The sequence below is a fragment of the Anabrus simplex genome, chromosome 1 (genome assembly GCF_040414725.1).
Source record: "Anabrus simplex isolate iqAnaSimp1 chromosome 1, ASM4041472v1, whole genome shotgun sequence".
In the NCBI taxonomy this organism is placed as follows: domain Eukaryota; kingdom Metazoa; phylum Arthropoda; class Insecta; order Orthoptera; family Tettigoniidae; genus Anabrus; species Anabrus simplex.
The window spans coordinates 754,595,993-754,617,039 of record NC_090265.1 but is presented as its reverse complement, the minus strand read 5'-3'; the positions used below and the strand labels follow the sequence as shown (position 1 = coordinate 754,617,039).

Genomic DNA, 21,047 nt, shown 5'->3' with positions numbered 1-21,047 from the left:
GATGTAAGAGCTCAGTAAAAAAATGGCAGAGCTCTAGTGCCACAAGTTTAGGTTTTAGGTGACATATCATGATTTCCTTATGTGGTCCTAAACTTTTGACCGGTACTGTACATGCGTAATTTTATGCTTTTGCCTAAGTGTTATTTTTAATATTCCGAAATAAATAAAGTAATTTCTCGTACTTCAGCAGAAGATATCCCTGTAAACTCGTCCGATTAGTTTTGAACAGCTCAAAAACTGTTCCTCATCCACGTTAGGTTTTGTGCTCAAATATGTTTAGTCAGAAGTTGTCGCACGCAATGGCCAGCACTGTACGTTCGAGCGCTAGATGTTGATGGGGTTCTACACACTCAGCAAATCACAATTCTTTCTTTGGTGGAGACGTACAGGTACCATACTCTAGTGAGCTACTGCCATCCGTTTTTGGTTGAAGAACTTAGTAGGTTACCCAGAACAAAGGAATGCGGTTGACTGTGTGTTGACATGCTCAGCTTTGTTTACATCCTGGTGTGGCCATTACAAACAGATCTATAGATTTATTTTTGTTGTAGTGGTAGCCATTTTCTTTCAGCTTCAACTTAGTTTATCTACAACTGTTATACACCTGCAGATGTTATTTTTTATTCACGTAAGTGCTTATTCATAGTACTGAAATAAATTATTGATTCATTATGAATGAAGAAGGCTGCAAATATACTAAGCAGTGACAACGATTATTTACATGATTTAGATGAGGTATTTCATGGGAAGATGTAGGTATAGATAGTAGTAGTAGTAGTAGTAGTAGTAGTTGTTGTTGTTTGGGTCATCAGTCAATAGACTGGTTTGATACAGTTTTCCATACCACCCTATCCTGTGCTAGAAAATAGAATTAAGAAAATTAGAGTAGGCGAAGCTTTATCTGACCCTGTAATAATTAAGAGGGAAATTCCTCAAGGCAGTATTATTGGACATTTATCTTTTCTTACATACAGTGAAACCTCGTTAGTGTGTTCCTCTTAACACGTTTTCCCGCTTAGCATGTCGTAAATTCAAAGCCCGATTCTCATCGTATTAAATCTATATGAAAATAACTCTCTTATCGCGTCACGAAATTTCGCTATTGCCGCTTAGTACGATCACATTTTTCCTAGCCATGAAAATATTATTTGTCATCTCTTGTGAAACAAACATGAATTTCAACTCGGGTAAGATTTGTTCCCACAGTTGCGTGATTATGGAAAAAGACCTTAAATTCCTGAACTTCACGTTCAGTTAGCAAGTCGTTAGGCTCAGGAATGTCCAGTTTTCCTTGCCGGTTGGTCTATTCCATTCAGTAGCGGCGATTGGGCATTAAAAGTGGGGGGAACAAAATTACGGACAACAAAAAGTACCCGGGTTAGTGGGATATAGCTGGCGCAGTATATACATATAAACTGGAAGAAAAGCTACAAAGTGGTACATTTTATATGCTCTCTGGGCGAATTTCCACAGAGAGGTAAAGGTTTTACCAATTTAAGTGCGGTAATAACAAATTTTGAGATGTTGATTCAATACTAGACTACAGAATAAAACTTTCACCAAAGGAACAATATACATATTGAACCCTTTAGGTCCATATTGAGGGATACCTACCTTCCTTACCTATCCGCAAAGTTCATGAGATCTGTCTCTTGGGTCGTATCGGGTTCTTCGTCACTTGCTGAGGTAAAGGTAGGGTTCAGTAATTCTAATCTATCTACTGGAATGAAAGAGCTATTTAAAAGATTCCTATTTATTCAGGAAAATTATGAAGCAATCTGATACGTCAATGGTATCATAGAAGTCAACTGTGTCCACTGGACACCACAATCATTTTAACATAATGGTCAGAACACTGGTGTGAGACTTTAACGTAACTGCCTGATGGGAATTCTTACTAGAAACCATTAATCATTTAAGAAAGGAAAGTATGGAAATCCTTAAATTCGGCTTCCATGTGAGACCACATGTACCATCATAGTGATTCGTTATGGTCCAGCCCTCGTAACACGAACTCTGGACTCTGGGTATAATTAAGGCAGTCCAATTGGTGTGTGCCACACAGTGGTTCTACGGCATGGACCCTTAATTGAATCGATGTGACCTGCGTCTATGTCATGGACCGACATCTAATCTTCTAAGTTACTTTAAAGTCATTGTGGATGATGACCGCAAGGAAATGATGCTACAATGGCATATGGCCCTAATCTAAGTCACTGAGGTTGATGACCCCCTGACCATCCAAGTTTCTAGGCTGAAGGCTAAACACAATTAAGTTACATCGGTTGATGACCAAAGTTTCCACTTTACTATCCCCAGCACATTCACTGCTCAATCAATCAAAGTTCAGTAATTTCAACAATAGCAATGCTCACATACTTTGTGGCAGTAAAATCCATTTCCTTCGGATATGTCCCCTTAAACGTTACTTTATATTTTAATATTCCCCCCAGAAAAACAAACTAAAATTTCCAGAATGCATCTCCAAGTTATTCGCTTGATTAAAGTTATTTCAAAATGCGGTTTCACTGAATTTAATAATTAAATAAATTTAAATGATTTAGCGAAATGTTAACGAACAACAAATTTTATCTCCGCGGACCCTGGTTTCTTCACAAATTTCTACGCAGCTGTGATGTGAATTCAATATTGTGATGTTTGTCTGGCTGGAAAAGAATTGTTACATAATTCATGTCCAGTTATATATCTTGTCTCGTGATCTCACACTTTCAAAATCTAATCTAGTCCTAACTGTTATTAACACTTGGATATCCTAATAATCTACGTACAAACCAAACAACTCGTCATATAATTACGATGTCATATCTCGTCATTACCATTTATGAATTTTGCACACCCCTCACAGACAAACCGATCATCACAACCATCGCTCTATATTTTGGACAACCCTGACTTTGGTTACTCTGTTCCTTATACTCGAAGTTCGTGATTTCAAATGTTCATTACGTCCCCAATTACAGTATTTCACAATACTCAGATCATTACCGGCTATGAATTTCAACTAAAATCCAGCATTTTAACGTTTTCCTCGGCCGAGAATACAGTACAATCTCAATTCCACTCCTGTCCCGTTATCACAGCTGAGGCCTCTCGCCCCCCAAGTTCGCTTGGCAGTTACATGAAACACCTGGTTTATTCACAGTTGACTGGCTTCTCAAAATGCTCTCTCTAAACTCTGCCGACAAAATTAAACAAATACGATATTCTAACCAACAAAATGCACAGATTAAGCTTCAAGATGCCCACACTAATTATACGCGTCGCCAATTAATACCGCTTTGGATTTCTATGAATTTCTTTCCATTCCCAACATTATAAAATATACATCGGGCTATCGTGTCCCGGCTTCAATGACAGGACTCTAACCTGATTCGCACATCTCATCTCAACTCATATAAAACATTCCTCGGGCTTCCGTGTCCCGGCTTCAATGACAGGTCCAACCTGATTCACAAATCTCATATCAACAAAACTAACCTCTGTTTCCCAGCTCCACAGTTATCATCGACAAAGAACTGGAATAAAATCCTCACTAGAAATCTCGACGTCTAATATGGCACAATGCATTACTCATGAATAACTTCGCATAAATGAGATCGTATTTAATAACTTGATTTTTACGAACAAAATGACTGAAACATTCTACTAGATCTTTTATTGTCAGTCAGACACAGTTTAAAATGAGCCCAGAAAAACGTTTCTCTCCGTGACCAAATTCATCACCCTAGGTTCTCACCCGACAGCGCGCTTCCACTCGATTGAAAATGAGTGACCATGGATTATTATTATTAACGTCAAATTGCAGACAGAAAAACTTTACGTCGAATGAACATCTTAATTTGACATCAAAAAATATAGGCAGTACACTTCACACGGATGACGATCTACATTGGACGTGATATCACTTCGGAACCCTATTCAATAACTTTTTACAACATTATACGGCACTCGCAAGACTTCAAAAATTTATCCAAGTGGGAAATAAAACAAATGACTCTTTTAGTCGTATTCTCACATTTACAAAACTTAGTAGGGGTGACCTCTGCGTCGTATATCCCCATTCAAATACACTTTTAGAGATCATGAGACCAGATATAAGAGGTAGTAAGATGGAAAGTCACCTACCTTATGTAGTCACGCCAGTGTTCGTCATAGGGCTCACCTGCGACCCTGGCATTTTATTTAGCCATTTTTACATTCATGGCTTTACAAACCATTATGTTTCTTCAGGTTTCCTGGAATAAAGCATTAAGAAAAAGAAAATACCCTTCACTTGTTTGCTGAGTGCACACGATGGATTATAATTATTTCCGCACACGAATTACTTAATCACATTAGAATTTATTCAGTACTTTGACCGTCCTATCTGGTACAATTATTTCACTCAAGAAAACTATCTCCTCACGGAGTCAAGACCTAGCCGCAATGGCTAAAATCTGCAGTTGAACTCAGTCTACTTTCGTTGTTTGATTTCGCAGAGCAGCTCAACAATTTTTCGTCCGCTTTGTATCACAAATGCCGCAGAAGGAGACTTCGTCATGGCGTCCCTTCATATTTATAGCAGTTACCCCCTCTCTTCGGATCTCTCCCTTTGCCGCCAAGAAAATTTCTATAAATTTTCTGACTTACCTAAACTGTAATTTCAAGAGTTTTGAAAGTGACTACATGCTTGCTACATTTCTGGCGGTAGTGTTCATGGACATTTAAAACTTTTACGGGTTCGATTTGTGAGATGATTGACCCCCTTTGATAGGCACTATATTTTTTTTGACTTGGCTTGGTCACGCCATGTACACGCGCTTTGAAATAGTTCACAAAAATGACTTGAGATTCTTCCGCCGTTGACCCGTGTGGCTGACTTCACGTACCCCAGAGCATGGGACCGAAGGTAATCACCCCCTCGTCACGTGTCAAATCCATGCTATCAAGAATCCAACTTTTAAATGATTGTCGATTTATGCATAATGTTCTTAGGGCACAAAGGTCATGGGTTCAATATGTATTACAATTAAATAGAAGTACGGCATGATTATGCAATTAAAAACCTTTTAGTATTTGGCTACACACAAAGAAACTAACAGACAATGAAGAGACTGCCAGACGCATGAATGTGCTCGACAATCGGTTAATCATACCTCAAAAAGACATGCCCTTTTTCATAGCACATGCTACGTCTCCACTACTTAATGAGGCACTATGCAAATCGCGACAAGCAAAATTTTGTACGTATTTCCGCTAATAATTAAAGAAAATAAATTAAAGAGCTAGCTGATAAGATAACGGGGCTCGTACATTTTTTAAAAATATTTCCAATAATTCCTAGTTTCAGCTGGCTAAAATGGAATAAAGTGCAATGTTTTCTCCACGAAGTTGTGGGCGACTGCTCCCCCCCCCCTTGCACCCCTTTGTCACCGCTACTGATACCGTTCAGAAGTTAGAAATTTATTTTGTGTTGAGTTGAAGAGTTATAAACCTCATAATTGATCCATATTGAAAATTTTTATAGTTAAAAAACAATAAAGGTGTTTATTAAACCACCTCTTCAATACTTTACATCTACTTATAAGTGTTTACATAAACATAATAACACTTATTCGGGACATGTTTCGCCCGTAATTTAGGGCTTCTTCAGCCTAAAATATAATCTTCAAAAGTACACATAATATTAACCCTTTCGCACTCAGCGCACCGATCTATCGGCGCGAGAGGTTATGGCGAGAAAGCTCATGGCGCCGATACATCAGCTTTGTCCTATTTACGGATTTTGGTCATTTGCGTTGCTGTTGATCGTGACGGTACCTTAAAGAGTTGAATTTGCGTTTTACTCAACAGATATATCCATCAGCCTTATGAAATATTTTTATTTTCGACAAATGAAATCTGTTGACCGTGAATGTTTATGTTGTGGTTATTTGAAGTTATTACGTGGATCTGTTTTGGTTGGCTTATGAATGCAAGAAGTTGATCTTGCTATGAGTTTCGTTTATAGTTTATTTCGTTCCTTTCGTATATCGTGCGTTCGAAGTACTTCGTAAACTACAATTTTACTCCTTTTCATAACCGTTGTTGCACGTGCTTGCGTCATCTTTTTATCGTAATGGCTAGGCCATATTCAAGGCTGAATGAGGCCGATATCCTTGAATTTTCAGATGATTTAGACAGTAATAATGACCTTCCTTTGCCGAAAGTGATTCCCGTTATGTGGGAAGTGACACGGTCGTAACTGCTCACCGTGCTTCGGACCGCGAGGACCTGACATCGATGACCATTACATGTACACTGAATAACTTTGTGCCATGCTTCATGAGGAATTGCAGCACACACACCATATTGATATCAAATTATTCAGAATTAAATGTTCTTTCTTTCACGCCTAAGGGTAAAGGAGGAAGATGCAATAATGTCTGATTTTTCTGTCATTGAAAACCATAATTTATTTTTTTAAATTTATTTTTGAAATTTAATACATTTTTTGGGCTTTACCAATAACAATACTTCCTAGGTATATTCATTTCTGAAATGCTCATAGTTTCCTGTATTAGTGTGATTTATTTTATTTTAATGTGTGTTAAACTGTTTACGTGTTGAATTTTTGTAATTTACTTTGGAAAATCACAAAAATTAGTCTGAGTGTCTTCGAGCAAACCCCTGCATATAGGCTGAGAGCCAGAGGGTTAAAAGAGAAGCTAAAAGATTAGCCTTGTAGCCTAATTACTAAAACTTGGTACATATAACGTGAATAATACATTGATACATTAATGAAACATGTTAATGGAGCACTGTCAATGATCATACTAAAACTTTGTCCGAGATTAAAACTTCCTCCAATAAAATTACGTAGTTCTAATTAAAATAGTTCAACAAAAATTGTTTGTCATTTCACCTAATGTGAGATTGCATATATTGCCAACAAAATAAAGGCGTTAACACAAGCACAAAAAGTATGTCATGCACACAACATGTTCAAGGCCGCTGTTAAAGTCGTAAACGTGAAGGTAGTAAAACATTCAGACGGTAGATAGATATAAGTAATGTTGAAACTGAAGCATCAGTTGATTATCGTAGAAGATGTGATCCTTTATACAGATAATATTGTCGGAAACCTTCACTGAGAGATACCAGTAGATTCTGGAAAAATGTTCACTGTATGAGAAGGAAAGAAAGTCTTAAAAATGGAAACACAAGGAGAAAATCCTTTTACGTTGCTTAGAATAGATGAGGACTTACGTGTTTGTTGTAAGTTGTTACTTGTTATCTTCCGTTGTGTTAGTAACCGCTATTCTGTTGGCTCTGTCTCTCGTATTGTATCTGTGCTGCAGAGGCGGTCGTGAACTCGGCGGGGAAGGGATCGGGGAATGTGGAAGGGAGGAGAGGATGGGTGGAGTTAACTGTGTCAAGGCTGACGAAGGGGCGGAGTTACCAAATTTGATGGAAGTAGGCCTATTATCCGAAGGTATGGGTGGAGCTTTAGAGTATGAAGGATTAAATATATTAGGAATCCTAACTTTATCTGTACTAACCGTATTTAATAATTTAGGCATTAATTCATGTAACATGCTTTTAATGTCCGTGATGTCATTATGATTCTGATCCTTATGATACATCTGGTCTAAATAGATATATAACCTTTCTAGTTTCTTTAACATTCTTCCTTTTTCTATGTTTCTAATTATTGCTAGATCTTTCTCTATGGATTCAAATCGGTGACCAGTCTCCCTCATATGCAAACTCGTCGCTGAGTATTTTCTATGTTTTTCTGCGTTAACATGTTTCATGTATCTCGTCATAAAGCTTCTCCCAGTTTGTCCAACATATGAAAAATTGCACTGCGAACATTTAAGTCTATATACTCCCAATCCCAAATAACGATTTTTGTCATTAACTTTATTATGATTAAAGAATATAGATTGGTTAGTGTTAGTACTAAATGCTATATTAAAATTATGTTTTTAGAATACGTTAGCAATCTGGTGAATAGCTGGATTGTTATAAGTGAATGTAGCAAACTCAGTCTTTTTGGTTTTGACTGGTATCAGATTCTTAAATAACCTGTTCTTAATTTTATTGATCAGTCGATTGATCATTTCTACTTTGAAACCATTCAGTTTAGCAAGATTCCTAATATAATTTAACTCTGTCTTCAAATTTTTGGGAGATAGATGAATCTAAGTGCTCTGTATGTTAGACTGTGGAAAGTTGCCTGTTTTTGTGAATTCGGGTGTAATGAGAAATTGTTTATAGTTGTAGATGATTGTATCGGCTTTCTAAAGATTTGAGTTTGATTCGTTTTAGGCTGAAGATGCTCTATATTAGGGGCGAAACATGTCCCGAATAATTATTATTATGTTTATGTAACCACTTATAAGTGGATGTAAAGTATTGAACAGGTGGTTTAATAAAAACCTTCATTGATTTTGAACAGTGAAGTGTAGCGAATATATTGCGTGATAAGGTAGCCTATATCTGAATTAGAAACACATAAACATACGTATCGCATCACAAGTTTTCACTTACCGTTTACTACCAGTATGAGTACAATCACATTTTTCCTAGCCATGAAAATGATATTTGTCATCCCTTGTGAAAGAAATGTGGTTTACAACTCGGGTTAGAGCAGTCGCCACAGTTGAGTGATTACGGAAAAAGTGAGCCTATTTGTGCTTGTATTTCGCATTCCATCCAAAAATTAGAAATTTATTTTGTGTTGAGTGCTACAATGAAGTTTTGTCACGTGATACGGTAGTCTACGTCTGGATTAGGAACATAATCATGTAAAATTGACTAGCATGGTCTTGTGATAGCCTTGTTATGGATATGGAAAAAGTCGTGAAATTACTTACTAATGAAGACAAAATTAAAATCTTTCAGGAAGTGGACTGGTGTCTGCATCTAAAAAGGTCGCGAATGTTTGACTCGCACCTTCGAGTTTCGTCTCGTTCACTCAAGTTGGACAAAGTTTTCTTTGATTCAAAATGGCGGCTAAAGTCATTCCTGCCATTTGCACATGGCCGAGTGTAACCTCCAATTCGCTGTCAAAGAATGTGAGCAGAGAATAATGCGTTAAAACCCACTGCTCTGAAATAAAAGGCTTCTACTAACATTTGTTTTAGAAATGATCTGCAATAACACTTAGATATTTTTATTGGCCCCTGTGCACATGTTTTCATATTTGTTGTTCGGTGGTTTTCACAACTTTCACTGCACTTGTTATTTTATAAGCCCCAGCGGAAAAGGTTTTCATATTTGTTCTGTCATGTTTTTAACACCTTTTAATATTTTCCTCTCATCTTTAGAAATGGAAGATATAGTTCTCACTGTACCCGCAGATACATGACCTAAAATGCCCTCATGTGTGAAAAAAATCGTATCTAGTGTTTCCATATCCCTGTTGGATAATTTTTATTCGTGCATTCAGTAGTACGTTTTCTAGCTTAACATGTTGATTTTTGTTGTCCCCTGTAGAAACGTCTTAACAAGGTTTTATTGTATATAAATTATATGAGTAAAGAACTGGAATCAGTGATAAGTCTTTTTGCGGATGATGTTATTCTGTACAGAGTAATAAATAATTTACAAGTTTGTGAGTAACTGCAAAATGACCTCGATTATGTTGTGAGATGGACAGTACGCAATGGTATTGCAATAAATGGGGTTTAGTCAGGTCGTGAATTTCACAAGTAGGAAAAGTCCTCTCAGTTTTAATTATCGCGTTGATGGGGTGACAGTTCCTTTTGGGGATCACTGTAAGTACCTACGTGTTAATATAAAGAAAGATCTTCATTGGGGTAATCACATAAATAGGAATATGGTTATGAAGGTATTTTGGGGTTGTAGTAAGGATGTAGAAGAGAGGGTGTATAGTCTCCAACTAGTATAGTTCCAATGTATGGGACCCACTCCAGGATTACTTGATTCACGAACTGGAAAAAGATCCAAAAGGAGTGGGTTGATTTGTTCTGGGTGATTTCTGGCAAAAGAGTAGTGTTTTGGAAATGTTGCAAAGTTTTGGCAGGAAAGACTTGGGAGGAAGGAGAGGTGAGGAGAGTGGTCAGTGGAGAGATGGCGTAGAATGACATTAGTAGACCCTCATCATGAAGGGGGGTTGGGTGTGTTTACCCCAAGAAATTAGGACTAAGGAGAAGAAGAATAAAATCATTGTTCTAGGTAGACATCATCTTAAGAATTCAGATCGTCTATTCCTTCTGTTAGCTGTGATTGTAATGCTGGAGCGATATACACTATAATTTAGTTGATGTGACCACTCGCCTGTTGACTGATTGAAAAGCCCAACCCTCGTCAAACATTTTGGTTGTACGAATAATTACTTTTCGTGATTTTATTTTTATTGCTGACAAACACAAACTCTCCAAAAATATAAGTAGTTTGACATAAATAATTCATCCAAATAGATTGCAGGCACCCATTTATTCTGGAGTAGTAGTAAGATATATCCTCCAGTGAGGATGATCATCAAGGTCCGGATTACATAACTTACAGTACGTAATAATGAAAATACTCCAGTGCCTGTTTTCCTGCACACAAAACACTATATTTTACAGTCCTGGATTCTGATTTGTGACCTCATCGCTATTCTTGACTTTCTGTCAAATTCTGATAATTAATTCCACCAGTAACACCTGACCTATCACTTATGTTGTTCTCAACTCACTTGCATCATTTTCACTTTTTACACATTTTCACCCATTATTGCTCATTTTTGAGTAATCAACAACACTTATCTAGTAATAATGATTGTATTTCAGACTCATTTTGAATTCCTTTTCAGGCTATAATATCTGCAATAGCTAAAACACAAACATTCGCAATGTCAACAAACTTCTGAAAAGAACATTACCATGAAAATCACGCTTAGCAGCAAAAACCTTTCTTCTTTATCATTCCAAATTCCTGTGTTAAGCCTAATTAAGGGCCCTGCGTATTCGCTCCTGACATCTATTGGCTAATATTACAAAGATAATCTACAACATACCAACACAAAAGCATGTAATTTAAAATTATTTTGCTCTCACGGGAGTAGACACATTCTGGATAAATGTGTGTAACGCTCAGTTAGAGTAGACAACACAGAACGAACCGTAGCGCAATTTCATTTGTACGATGTCTTGTTTGTGTAGGAACACTATTGGAAATGTGAAGCTGAGACAGCTTCTGACTGGATAGTGAACGAGAAGTCAACCCGTTCAGAGGAAGGTGGAAAGGATTCATCTGACCTCGCAGAGCTGATGGACAGTTGGCAGGCTCTCAAACTCCATTTGCTGGGTGGCTACGTCTGGGTGAGAGATTTGCCTGACGTGGAGCTTAGGTGAGCTGCTAAGTTAAGTAAGAGGTCAGTAAGTTGGTAGTGGTGGTCATTGTTGTCTTGAAGGCCAAAGAGTCTCATTTAGCCATGATCAAAAGTTTCAAGGCATCGACTTGATATTGCCTTAAGATTTTGAACACTATATATTATGTAAATGAAGTTTCAAATGCTTCGAGTAGGTTTAACAAAAATGGACAGAGTAAGAAATGAGAGAGTTTGGGAAATGGTAAATGAGGTACTCCTACAGGAAAAGGTAGAAAAATCAAGGCTGCAGTGGTATGGACATGTTAAGAGAATTGGAGAAGAAAAGATACCAAGAAAGATATTAGAAATGGTGTTGAAGGGAAGGAGACCTAGAGGAAGGCTGAGGGACAGATGGCTGAAAGGTGTAATGAAGAGTGAAGTGGACTAGAGTGAGAGAGGAGAAGTGGTGGATGGACAGAAAAGATGCGTAATTGACTCCCTCAGTGCAGTGGGGTTAATAACCATGTTTGCTTTGTCATTGTTATATGCTGATATATTTTGGAGTGTAATTGTTAGTTAGGAAGGTTTTCTAATCAATTTGGACATGGATTTTCTTTTCCATTGGTTCTAATCCCATTATTATTGGGATTTTTCATATTGAGGTGCATGCATAGAATACCATATAGTTATGATTGTCCAGGTGACTGTTAGGGGAGTATATTAAACTAAAGTCGAACAGCTCTCAAATAAGAACTTTGTCAGATACGAGATTTTAATTTATTGTTCAGGGGTTTGACCCTGGGGTGTAACTATGTAAAAATTGTAAATATAATTTTGATATTACCAATTTAGCATCCAAAAGGGGTGCAATGAAACTCTCTTTTTTTTAAAAAACCAGATTTAGTTGTCCACTACTCATTTGACATAGTTTAGTTGTTCCCATCATCTGGAGCAGGCTGCGTCTGCTTGGTACATAAGCCTCTCCACCTACCACTTCTTTCTGTCACTGTTGTCCAGTTCCCTCCGCTTGCCCTTCCCTTTGTGTTAATTAACTTTTATATCTTAAGCTTTCCATTTGAGAGAAAAATTACTGAAATCGGTTGATTTGTTCATGAGATTAGTCGCCATATATAAATAAACCTGCTAACTTTCTCTCTCCTAGTAGTAGCAATTAAAAATGTTTTGTGATTGATCTACATCTGCATCATTTTGTTGAGTGTGACATCTACCTTAATGTTTTAGGACATACGCACAGGAAATACTAGAAAATAGCTCCAAGAAAGGCATTAAGTCTTCTATAAGTATTTTGTTTGGTAAGTTGCTGAAGGCAATACGAAGGAAGTACAAAAGGAAACATTGTGACTTGAGTGAACTCGTCAACATTATTGTTACCAGGGAGTCATTCCTGCCACCGGCCAGCTGCATCAACCTGCTCAATGACAGTTGTGAGTATGCTGCTGTTCTGTTACCTGGGTCCTTAAAATGAAATTACTGTCCACTAAATTTCTTCCTGGCCCTTTTCCCATTTAATTGGGGTTGGTACTTGGTGGAGGTATGCATTCTGCCTTTATATGGTGGTTGGTAGTGTAATGAACCCGGAGCCATTCAACAAAGGAGACGCTGACAACCACATTATAATATATAATTTTGAGAACATTAGGTCATAAGTTTGTACCTGCAACGGGGCTCGTCTTCAGAACAATAACAACTGTCACTCGATAGTAAATAGACCCTGTTAGAAATGTAGATCATTCCAGAATCAAGGAGAAAGAAGTTGATGAGTTAACTATGGAAGGTAGCCATGAATATAGCTGTCATCTTTGTTAAAATTATTCCAGTGTTTAGCATTTTCTATCGCCTCATGTTTCTCTTTACAAATGACAGAAGTTGCATAAAAAATTATTGAATGGTCATTATGTATGGCATGTTCTCCCACAGTAGACTTCTCTGGCTGGCAAAGACGGAAGTGCCCGCACTGTTCCTTAACCCTCGTTGCTACCTCCTACATGTTTGGCCAACATAAACCGATCCACATCAACAAGGAATCATATACAGTGAAACCTTGTTAGTGCGTTCCTCATTAACATGTTTTTCCGTTTAGCATGTCGTAAATTCCAAGTCAAGATTCTCATCGTATTAAATCTATATAAAAACACCTCACTTATGGCCTCACGAATTTTCGCTATTGTCACTTAGTATGATTGCATTTTTTGTAGCCCTGAAAATGTTATTTGTCATCCCTTGTCAAAAGGAAGGCGATTTCCAACTCGGGTAAGAAAGAGCCCTCGTTACAGTTGCATGATAACAGGAAAAGGCCTTGACTTCCTGAATTTCATGGGATAAGTTACACCTTCAGGGAGCGAGCCATTAGCCTCAGGAATGTTCAGTTTTGCTTGCTAGTTAGCAGCAAGATTGCTAAATAACACAGTGAGCCTGTTTGTGCTTGTATTTCGCATTCCATTCAAAAATAATAAATTTATTTTTTGTTGGATGGTACAGTGAAGGGTAGCGCCTGATAGCCTACATCTGGATTAGGAACACAATTGTAAGAAGTTGACTAGCGTGCCACATATTTTCTTGTGACAGCCTATTTGTGGATTCGGAAAAAGTTGTGAAATTCCTTACTAATGAGGACAAAATTAAAATCTGTCAGAAAGTGTACTGACACCCCCATCTTTAAGCATGCAGAGGTAGCAAAAATGTTCAAACTCACACCTTCGAGTTTCAATTCCATCGTTCGAGTTAGTCGAATCAAAGTTTTGTCAATTCTAAAATGGTAGCCAAAGTCGCAGTTGCACATGGTCCAGTGTGACTAAGAGTGTGACCAGAAAATAATGTTTAACAACCCACTGCTCCAAAATAAAAGGCTTCTACTAACATTTGTTTTTAGAAAGAGTGTGATTTGCAATCATACTCTGATATTTTTATTGTCCCCCGTGCACATGTTTTCATATTTCTGTTATCTGGTGTTTTTCACACCTTTCAGCGCACTGTTATTTTATAATCCCCAGCAGAAAGATTTTCATATTTGTTCTGTCGTGTTTTTCACACCTTTTAATATTCTCCTCTCATTTTTAGAAATAGTAGATAATAGTAGGTAGTATCCGTGGATACACGACGTAAAATGCCATCATGTCGGATAAAATCATATCCAGTGTTTCCATATCCCTGTTGGATAGTTTTTATTTGTGTATTCACTATTACGTTTTCTAACTTAACACGTTGTTTTTTCCTTGTCTGCTGCAGAAACGTCTTAACGAGGTTTAACTGTATATTCCAGCACAGTTTAAATCAATAAGATGTTTAACAGATCGCAAGTAGTTGCATAGGATGATATGAGGCTTAAAGATGGTCTTGATATTGTGCCTTCTGAGAATATTGCCAATCCTATCCATGACAGATTGAACATACGGCAAGAAGGCAGGACTCAAAGGACAAGAATCATGTGACAATGTGTCTTTTGGCTTAGGATGTAGCACTTTGTCAACAGCCATTGCTCAGGAATGTTCTGGTCAGGAATTCAAGTTCACCATTTTATTTATCCTGCTTGCAAAAATCCCTTGCTTGGCTGTTAGGGGTGTTAAGCACAGCACACTTTTGGCAAAGATGGTGATGAGAGTACCCATGAAGATATCTTTTAGTATGGGTCGGTTTATGGTAAAGTTCCATCTTGATTTCCTAGAAACCAGAATATCCAAGACTGGCAGACGTTCAGTCTCCATGGTAAACTTAATGTTGGGATGCATTCTGTTCAAATGATCAAAAAATGCAAATAATTCATGTTTACAAGTAACTAATCTCATTTTGTTCCGTATTGAAGATACAATAAGTAAAATTCTTTCAAGAATAAAATTTTACTGTGTCCACCTATTCAATACAATTATATTTTGTAGTGATTAAATCCTACATGAATTATAAACACTAGTTAGGAACATGTTTCGCCTTAGTTTTGGGCATCTTCAGCCTAATACTAATCTTAAGAGGCGGCCGGGGTCAGTTTTAAATCCACCTTTTATTTCAAAATATCGCCACTAGTCTTGTTGCTGTCGACAGCTAACTCCAATGATAGTTACATCGCTAGTGCATAGATAGCAGTAAGAAAGGCCAAGGCCGAGCGAGCGATTTCCCTCTCGCCCTCCGGCGTGTCGTGTCACCAGGAAGTTGAGATAACAGTACTTGCACGGAGCTGATGGTGTTGACATTTGTACGGAATGCGAAACATTCCAGGAAATTTTTTTTTTTTTGCTAGGGGCTTTACGTCGCACCGACACAGATAGGTCTTATGGCGACGATGGGATAGGAAAGGCCTAGGAGTTGGAAGGAAGCGGCCGTGGCCTTAATTAAGGTACAGCCCCAGCATTTGCCTGGTGCGAAAATGGGAAACCACGGAAAACCATCTTCAGGGCTGCCGATAGTGGGATTCGAACCTACTATCTCCCGGATGCAAGCTCACAGCCGCGCGCCTCTACGCGTACGGCCAACTCGCCCGGTCAGGAAATTATTGAGCCTGGGTTAGTGCTGAGCAAAACCGACAACAGTCAAAACAACATACTGTTTCCGACAAAAATAAATGAAATGGCATATGGCTTTTAGTGCTGGGAGTGTCCGAAGACAAGTTCGGCTTGCCAGATGCAGGTCTTTTGATTTGACGCCCTAGGCGACCTGCGCGCCGTTATGAGGATGAAATGCTGATGAAGACGACATATACACCCAGTCCCCATGCCAGAGAAATTAATCAATTAAGGTTAAAATTCGCGACCCTGCCGGGAATCGAATCCGGGACCCTGTGACCAAAGGCCAGTACGCTAACCATTTAGCCATGGAGCCGGACACAGTTTCCAATGTTGAAATGAAGTAGTGCATCAACCCCGTCCCCGCCTCACGTCTTTCCCTGTACCGGCCAGTCAGTGATACATAATATAATTCTATCCAATGAAAATACAAACTGATATAAAATAAGTGAATTCATTTACGCATTTTTTTTTTTTTAGTCACACAGTGATACTTTGGACATACCGCAAAGATTGTAACGCGACCAAGAACGGAATTTTCCAACAACCCTGAGTCAAAAAAAGCCTTACAAATTTATAACAGTTTTTTCCCTTGGAAACAAACGGTTCTGAAATATATAAACAATGTATAAAACATCCCATTGTACATTTTGTTAAAATTTGGATTCGATCAAATAACGTGTTTTAGAAGACGCAGAGGTGCCAGAATATTGTCCCGCAAGAGTTCTTTAACGTGTCAACACGAGGCTGACATATTTGAGCACCTTCCAATACCACCGCACTGAGCCAGGATCGAACCTCCCAAGAGGCAGAAGGCCTGCGTTTCATGCTTCGAACCGCTGTGTGAGTCTCTTTGTCTTTACAAAGACGGATTTGAAATCGTATGTTTTCGTATAAGTTTTAAATAATAAATGTTACAGCATCTACAGATCCATTAGTACTGTATTTCATGACTTAAGTGGAGTGTAATTAGAGGAAGTACTAAGCTAAAAAAAATACCACTTTATTCTCACTCTCGGTGATGTCAGGCGCTTTAGCCAATAGCAGCGCTGCTCTCAAAAATGACTATCTGACCTGTGAGTTATTCTAGTTATGTTGGAATACCCCATTTCCAAGAAATACAAGGATTGTAAATGACGGTTTTGTATACTTACCCGTTATGGAACGCTGGAACGGTGCTGGTGAAGAACGCAACAGCTGAGGGGCACTGCAACTTCCCTCTGGAGGTGGGGTAGTAGAATAACACCCGCAGTATCCCCTGCCTATCGTAAGAGGCGACTAAAGGGGGCCCCATGGGCTCTGAACTTTGGAGTCTGGGTTTGCGACCACGGAGCCCTTAGCTGAGTCCTAGCATTATTTCCACTTACGTGTACCAGGTTCCTCACTTTCATCTATCCTTCTTCTTCAAGTTTCATCTCTTTTCAGAAGATCGGCTACCATCATAGAGATTATTGCTTTGGATGTTGCTTAGTAGTGGAACAGCTGAACCAAGTTTTCAAATTATCAATCCAAGGAATGCGCCTTCTTCCTGGTCTTCTTTTGCCTTGTATCTTCCTTTGAATAACCAGCTGCAGTAGACGATATTCTCTCCTCTTATCTACCATATCCGACCACATTTGGTCAACTCTTGTTCTTTTTCGACCGCGACGGTATTACGTAAGGACGCCTATGGAGTCTTTCATTTTCACGCCCTTCGTGGCCCTTGTCTTTCTTTGGCCCATACCTTCATTTCTCGAAGTGTCGGATCCCTTCCATTTTCGTTCTCCCTGATTAGTGTTGTATAGAGGATGGTTGCCTAGTTGTACTTCCTCTTAAAACAATAATCACCACCACCATCACCGCACTGCAACTGAAAAACGGTTATATTCTTGTAACTGTTTCATTCAACGACGGTTGTGTTCCCGAAGCGGTTGCGTTCTATCTGTCCCAGCTGTAATGGGTATTTCAGACAGTGACATTTGCACGGAGCCTTAAGAAGGGTTGTAATGCAGAAACAGGGGAGGTCCGCCTGCATGCCTCGTATCGAGAGCAAGGGAAGCAGTGCATCGGTGAGTTACCGTGCACACTAGTAACAAACGTAGATTTAAACCCATATACAGTGGCGGGGTGGTGGTGGGGGGCGGGGCCCTCAGTTTTAGTGAAATAATTATTTTAAAATTCCTTGAATAATAAATAAATTGATAATTTACAGATATAATGTATTTGAAATAAACATGTTAATGGTTGTGCTAATGTTGCCCATTTTATTTTCATAAACATGGTTACTTTTCTTTTGAATTTTGTTACCAAGACTTTCAATTCCAAACAGCCCCCTGCCCTAGTTTTAAGTATCTAGAACCGCCACTGCCTATATTGTAACAGGCTACAAGAGGAACAACATATATTTATAGCAATTAATTCCATTTTTATTCTTATTCTACTAAACATTAAAATAGTTTTATAAAAGTATACACACAGAGATAATACAGAAACATTAGTAGCAACTACTATTCAGTATGCGGATTCTCAACCATTACTTCATTCCTTTCTGTAACGTTACGACGTTTAGCCATTCTTTTATTGGGATATGTTGTAGGCCTAGCTTATTCGAACTTATGATTCACCTCCGACCTACAATTACCAATAAAAGTAAGTTATTTGTCTTAGTTTGAATACGAGTAGTAAGCATCATTGCGTCACTAATATAACAAAGAAAATTCAATAAAGTCGGATAACACCTACCTCAGATAAGGCAGCTGTTTTAAGTTCATTCGCAATTTCATGGTGTTCTTCACCAACATATTTGTCATATTCCTCAGCGTGTTTTAAAGAATTATGTCGATGAATGTTAAAAATGATTTTGCTAGTGGTTTTACGTCGCACCGACACAGATAGGTCTTATGGCGACGATGGGATAGGAAAGGCCTAGGAGTTGGAAGGAAGTGGCCGCGGCCTTCATTAAGGCACAGCCCCAGCATTTGCCTGGTGTGAAAATGGGAAACCACAGAAAACCATCTTCAGGGCTGCCGACAGTGGGATTCTAACCCACTATCTCCCAGATGCAAGCTCACAGCCGCGCGCCTCTAACCGCATGGCCAACTCGCCCAGTGTTAACATTTCTAATGAAGTTTAATGTCTTATTAAAAATCAAGCATTTTTCCATTCCATTGCACTCGGTACAAAGATACTGATGTTCCCATGCTGCATTGAACGTTGTGGGAGTTGAAGGTCGTCACGATGACTGAGAGTTGCTTCCTTCCTCTGCAATGCCCGGTATGCTTATGAAACGTAGAAATGTTGTGGATCGCTGCCTTTGAATCGCCTTGCTCCCTTCTGCTCCTGCTGGTGCTCGCTTCACAGTAATTAGATGCTCGCGTAGCAAACTTGCTCTCGGTGGCTGGCCCTGAATTATAGTAAGGAGCTTCAAAAGATAAAGGTAGCAAGACCTTGCACGGAGAAACTTGTTTTACAGGCAGATATGAAGCACACAATGACCGATCGCAGTAGCTATGCCACGAGGCCAATCTATCCCCGGATTCGGAAAACGAGTGGGTTCAAAACCCGCAGTCGGCCGTCCTTCGAAAGGTTTTCCCTGGTTGTCTATTTTCAACCCCAATATTATGCATATTGTGTATTTTCTTCAAAGGACGATATTGTGTAGGGTTTGTTCCATAGCAGCTTTAAATGACGATTGGAGAAGAATTAAGGATAGCATAATAATGTATGTTTATGTTTTTAAACATACAGTTTAAGTAATTAATGTAAATTAGTAATCGAAACTAGCCTACATACTGTACTGTCATATCATACATACATACATACATACATACATACATACATACATTTTCCTAAGTTGGTCAGCTGAATTTAGTCTATAGTCGTCGTCAGTCTGTATCTGGGTGGTGCATTGGTCACGGAAAAATGTGATTGAAATATTAAAATCATTAATTTTTGTACAAGGGAAAAAGGGGCACTTTTACGGTGGTCAAACCCTTAAATGAAACAGCAACAAGTCTAGTTACAACAGGTTACGATGGCATAATCTTGAAAGTAGCATATACTATGTTACAGACATGTTATAAAACAACTTAAAAAACACTCAATAGTCTCTAAAACTGCATAAGACCCGTAGGCTCGATACCATCAGGAAAGCAACATTCTATTTACAACAGGTTATAATGGCATTTTGTATTTGAAGTGCATTGTTCGAGCAAGTATAGGCCTACCATGTGACATTTAACAGACTTTTTCCTCTTCAAAAAGTAGCAAAAACCAGGCGAGTTGGCCGTGCGCATAGAGGCGCACGGCTGTGAGCTTGCATCCGGGAGATAGTAGGTTCGAATCCCACTATCGGCAGCCCTGAAGATGGTTTTCCGTGGTTTCCCATTTTCACACCAGGCAAATGCTGGGGCTGTACCTTAATTAAGGCCACGGCCGCTTCCTTCCAACTCCTAGGCCTTTCCTATCCCATCGTCGCCATAAGACCTATCTGTGTCGGTGCGACGTAAAGCCCCTAGCAAAAAAAAAAAAAAAAAAAAATGGTAGCAAAAAGAAAATTCCTCAATTATTCAATATAAGAGAAATAATAACATGGAACACAAATGAAAAAGAAGCAATAGAACACAGAACAACTAAATTTAAACAAGCACAAAGACTTACCTGGCCAACCTATAAAAAAAAATCTCTTTCGATAAACGCTAAGCTGAAACACTATAATTCCATAGTTAAACCAGAGGCAACCTATGCTAGTGAAACTTTATTCAAATTAAATGTAAAATCTACAACAGACAAATTACAGAAAACTGAGAGAAGAATTCTTAGAACAATTATTAATAAAAAACACCAAGTTGATGGACAGTGGAGATTGTTGCCTAACAACATTGTCTATCGTGAATGTGAATCAATAATATCTACAATGCGTAAAAGAAGAATTTCCTTTTTCTGTCACATATCAAGATTAGCAGACACCAGGATATTGAAACAACTATTCGATTACTTTTTGAAGAATAAAATCAATAATAATTGGTTCAAAGAAGTTCAGGACGATTTGGAAGAATTGGGTATAACTCGGCAACAAATCAAAGACAGAAAAGAGAAGAGGATTTTGAAGAACAAAAGCATAAGTCTCAAACTAAAAGCAGTTGAACGGAAACAATATACTATATCGGACACACAAAGGGCTTCCAGGTCGGAGAGGATGAAAAAGTTCTGGGAGAAGAAGAAGAAGAAATTAACTCAAATGTATTGATTTC

The 21,047-nt window shown here is 38.5% G+C and overlaps 1 protein-coding gene across 2 annotated transcripts in view; it reads left to right on the top strand.

Moving 5' to 3' along the window:
• Positions 1-21,047, top strand: part of LOC136857493 (uncharacterized) — a 316,431-nt gene that overhangs the window by 159,283 nt on the left and 136,101 nt on the right. For both annotated transcript variants that reach the window (XM_067136190.2, XM_067136191.2), the window contains exons 5-6: positions 11,157-11,344; positions 12,548-12,750. In XM_067136190.2, the coding sequence (XP_066992291.2) occupies positions 11,157-11,344; positions 12,548-12,750 (391 nt within the window). The remainder of the gene's footprint in view (positions 1-11,156; positions 11,345-12,547; positions 12,751-21,047) is intronic.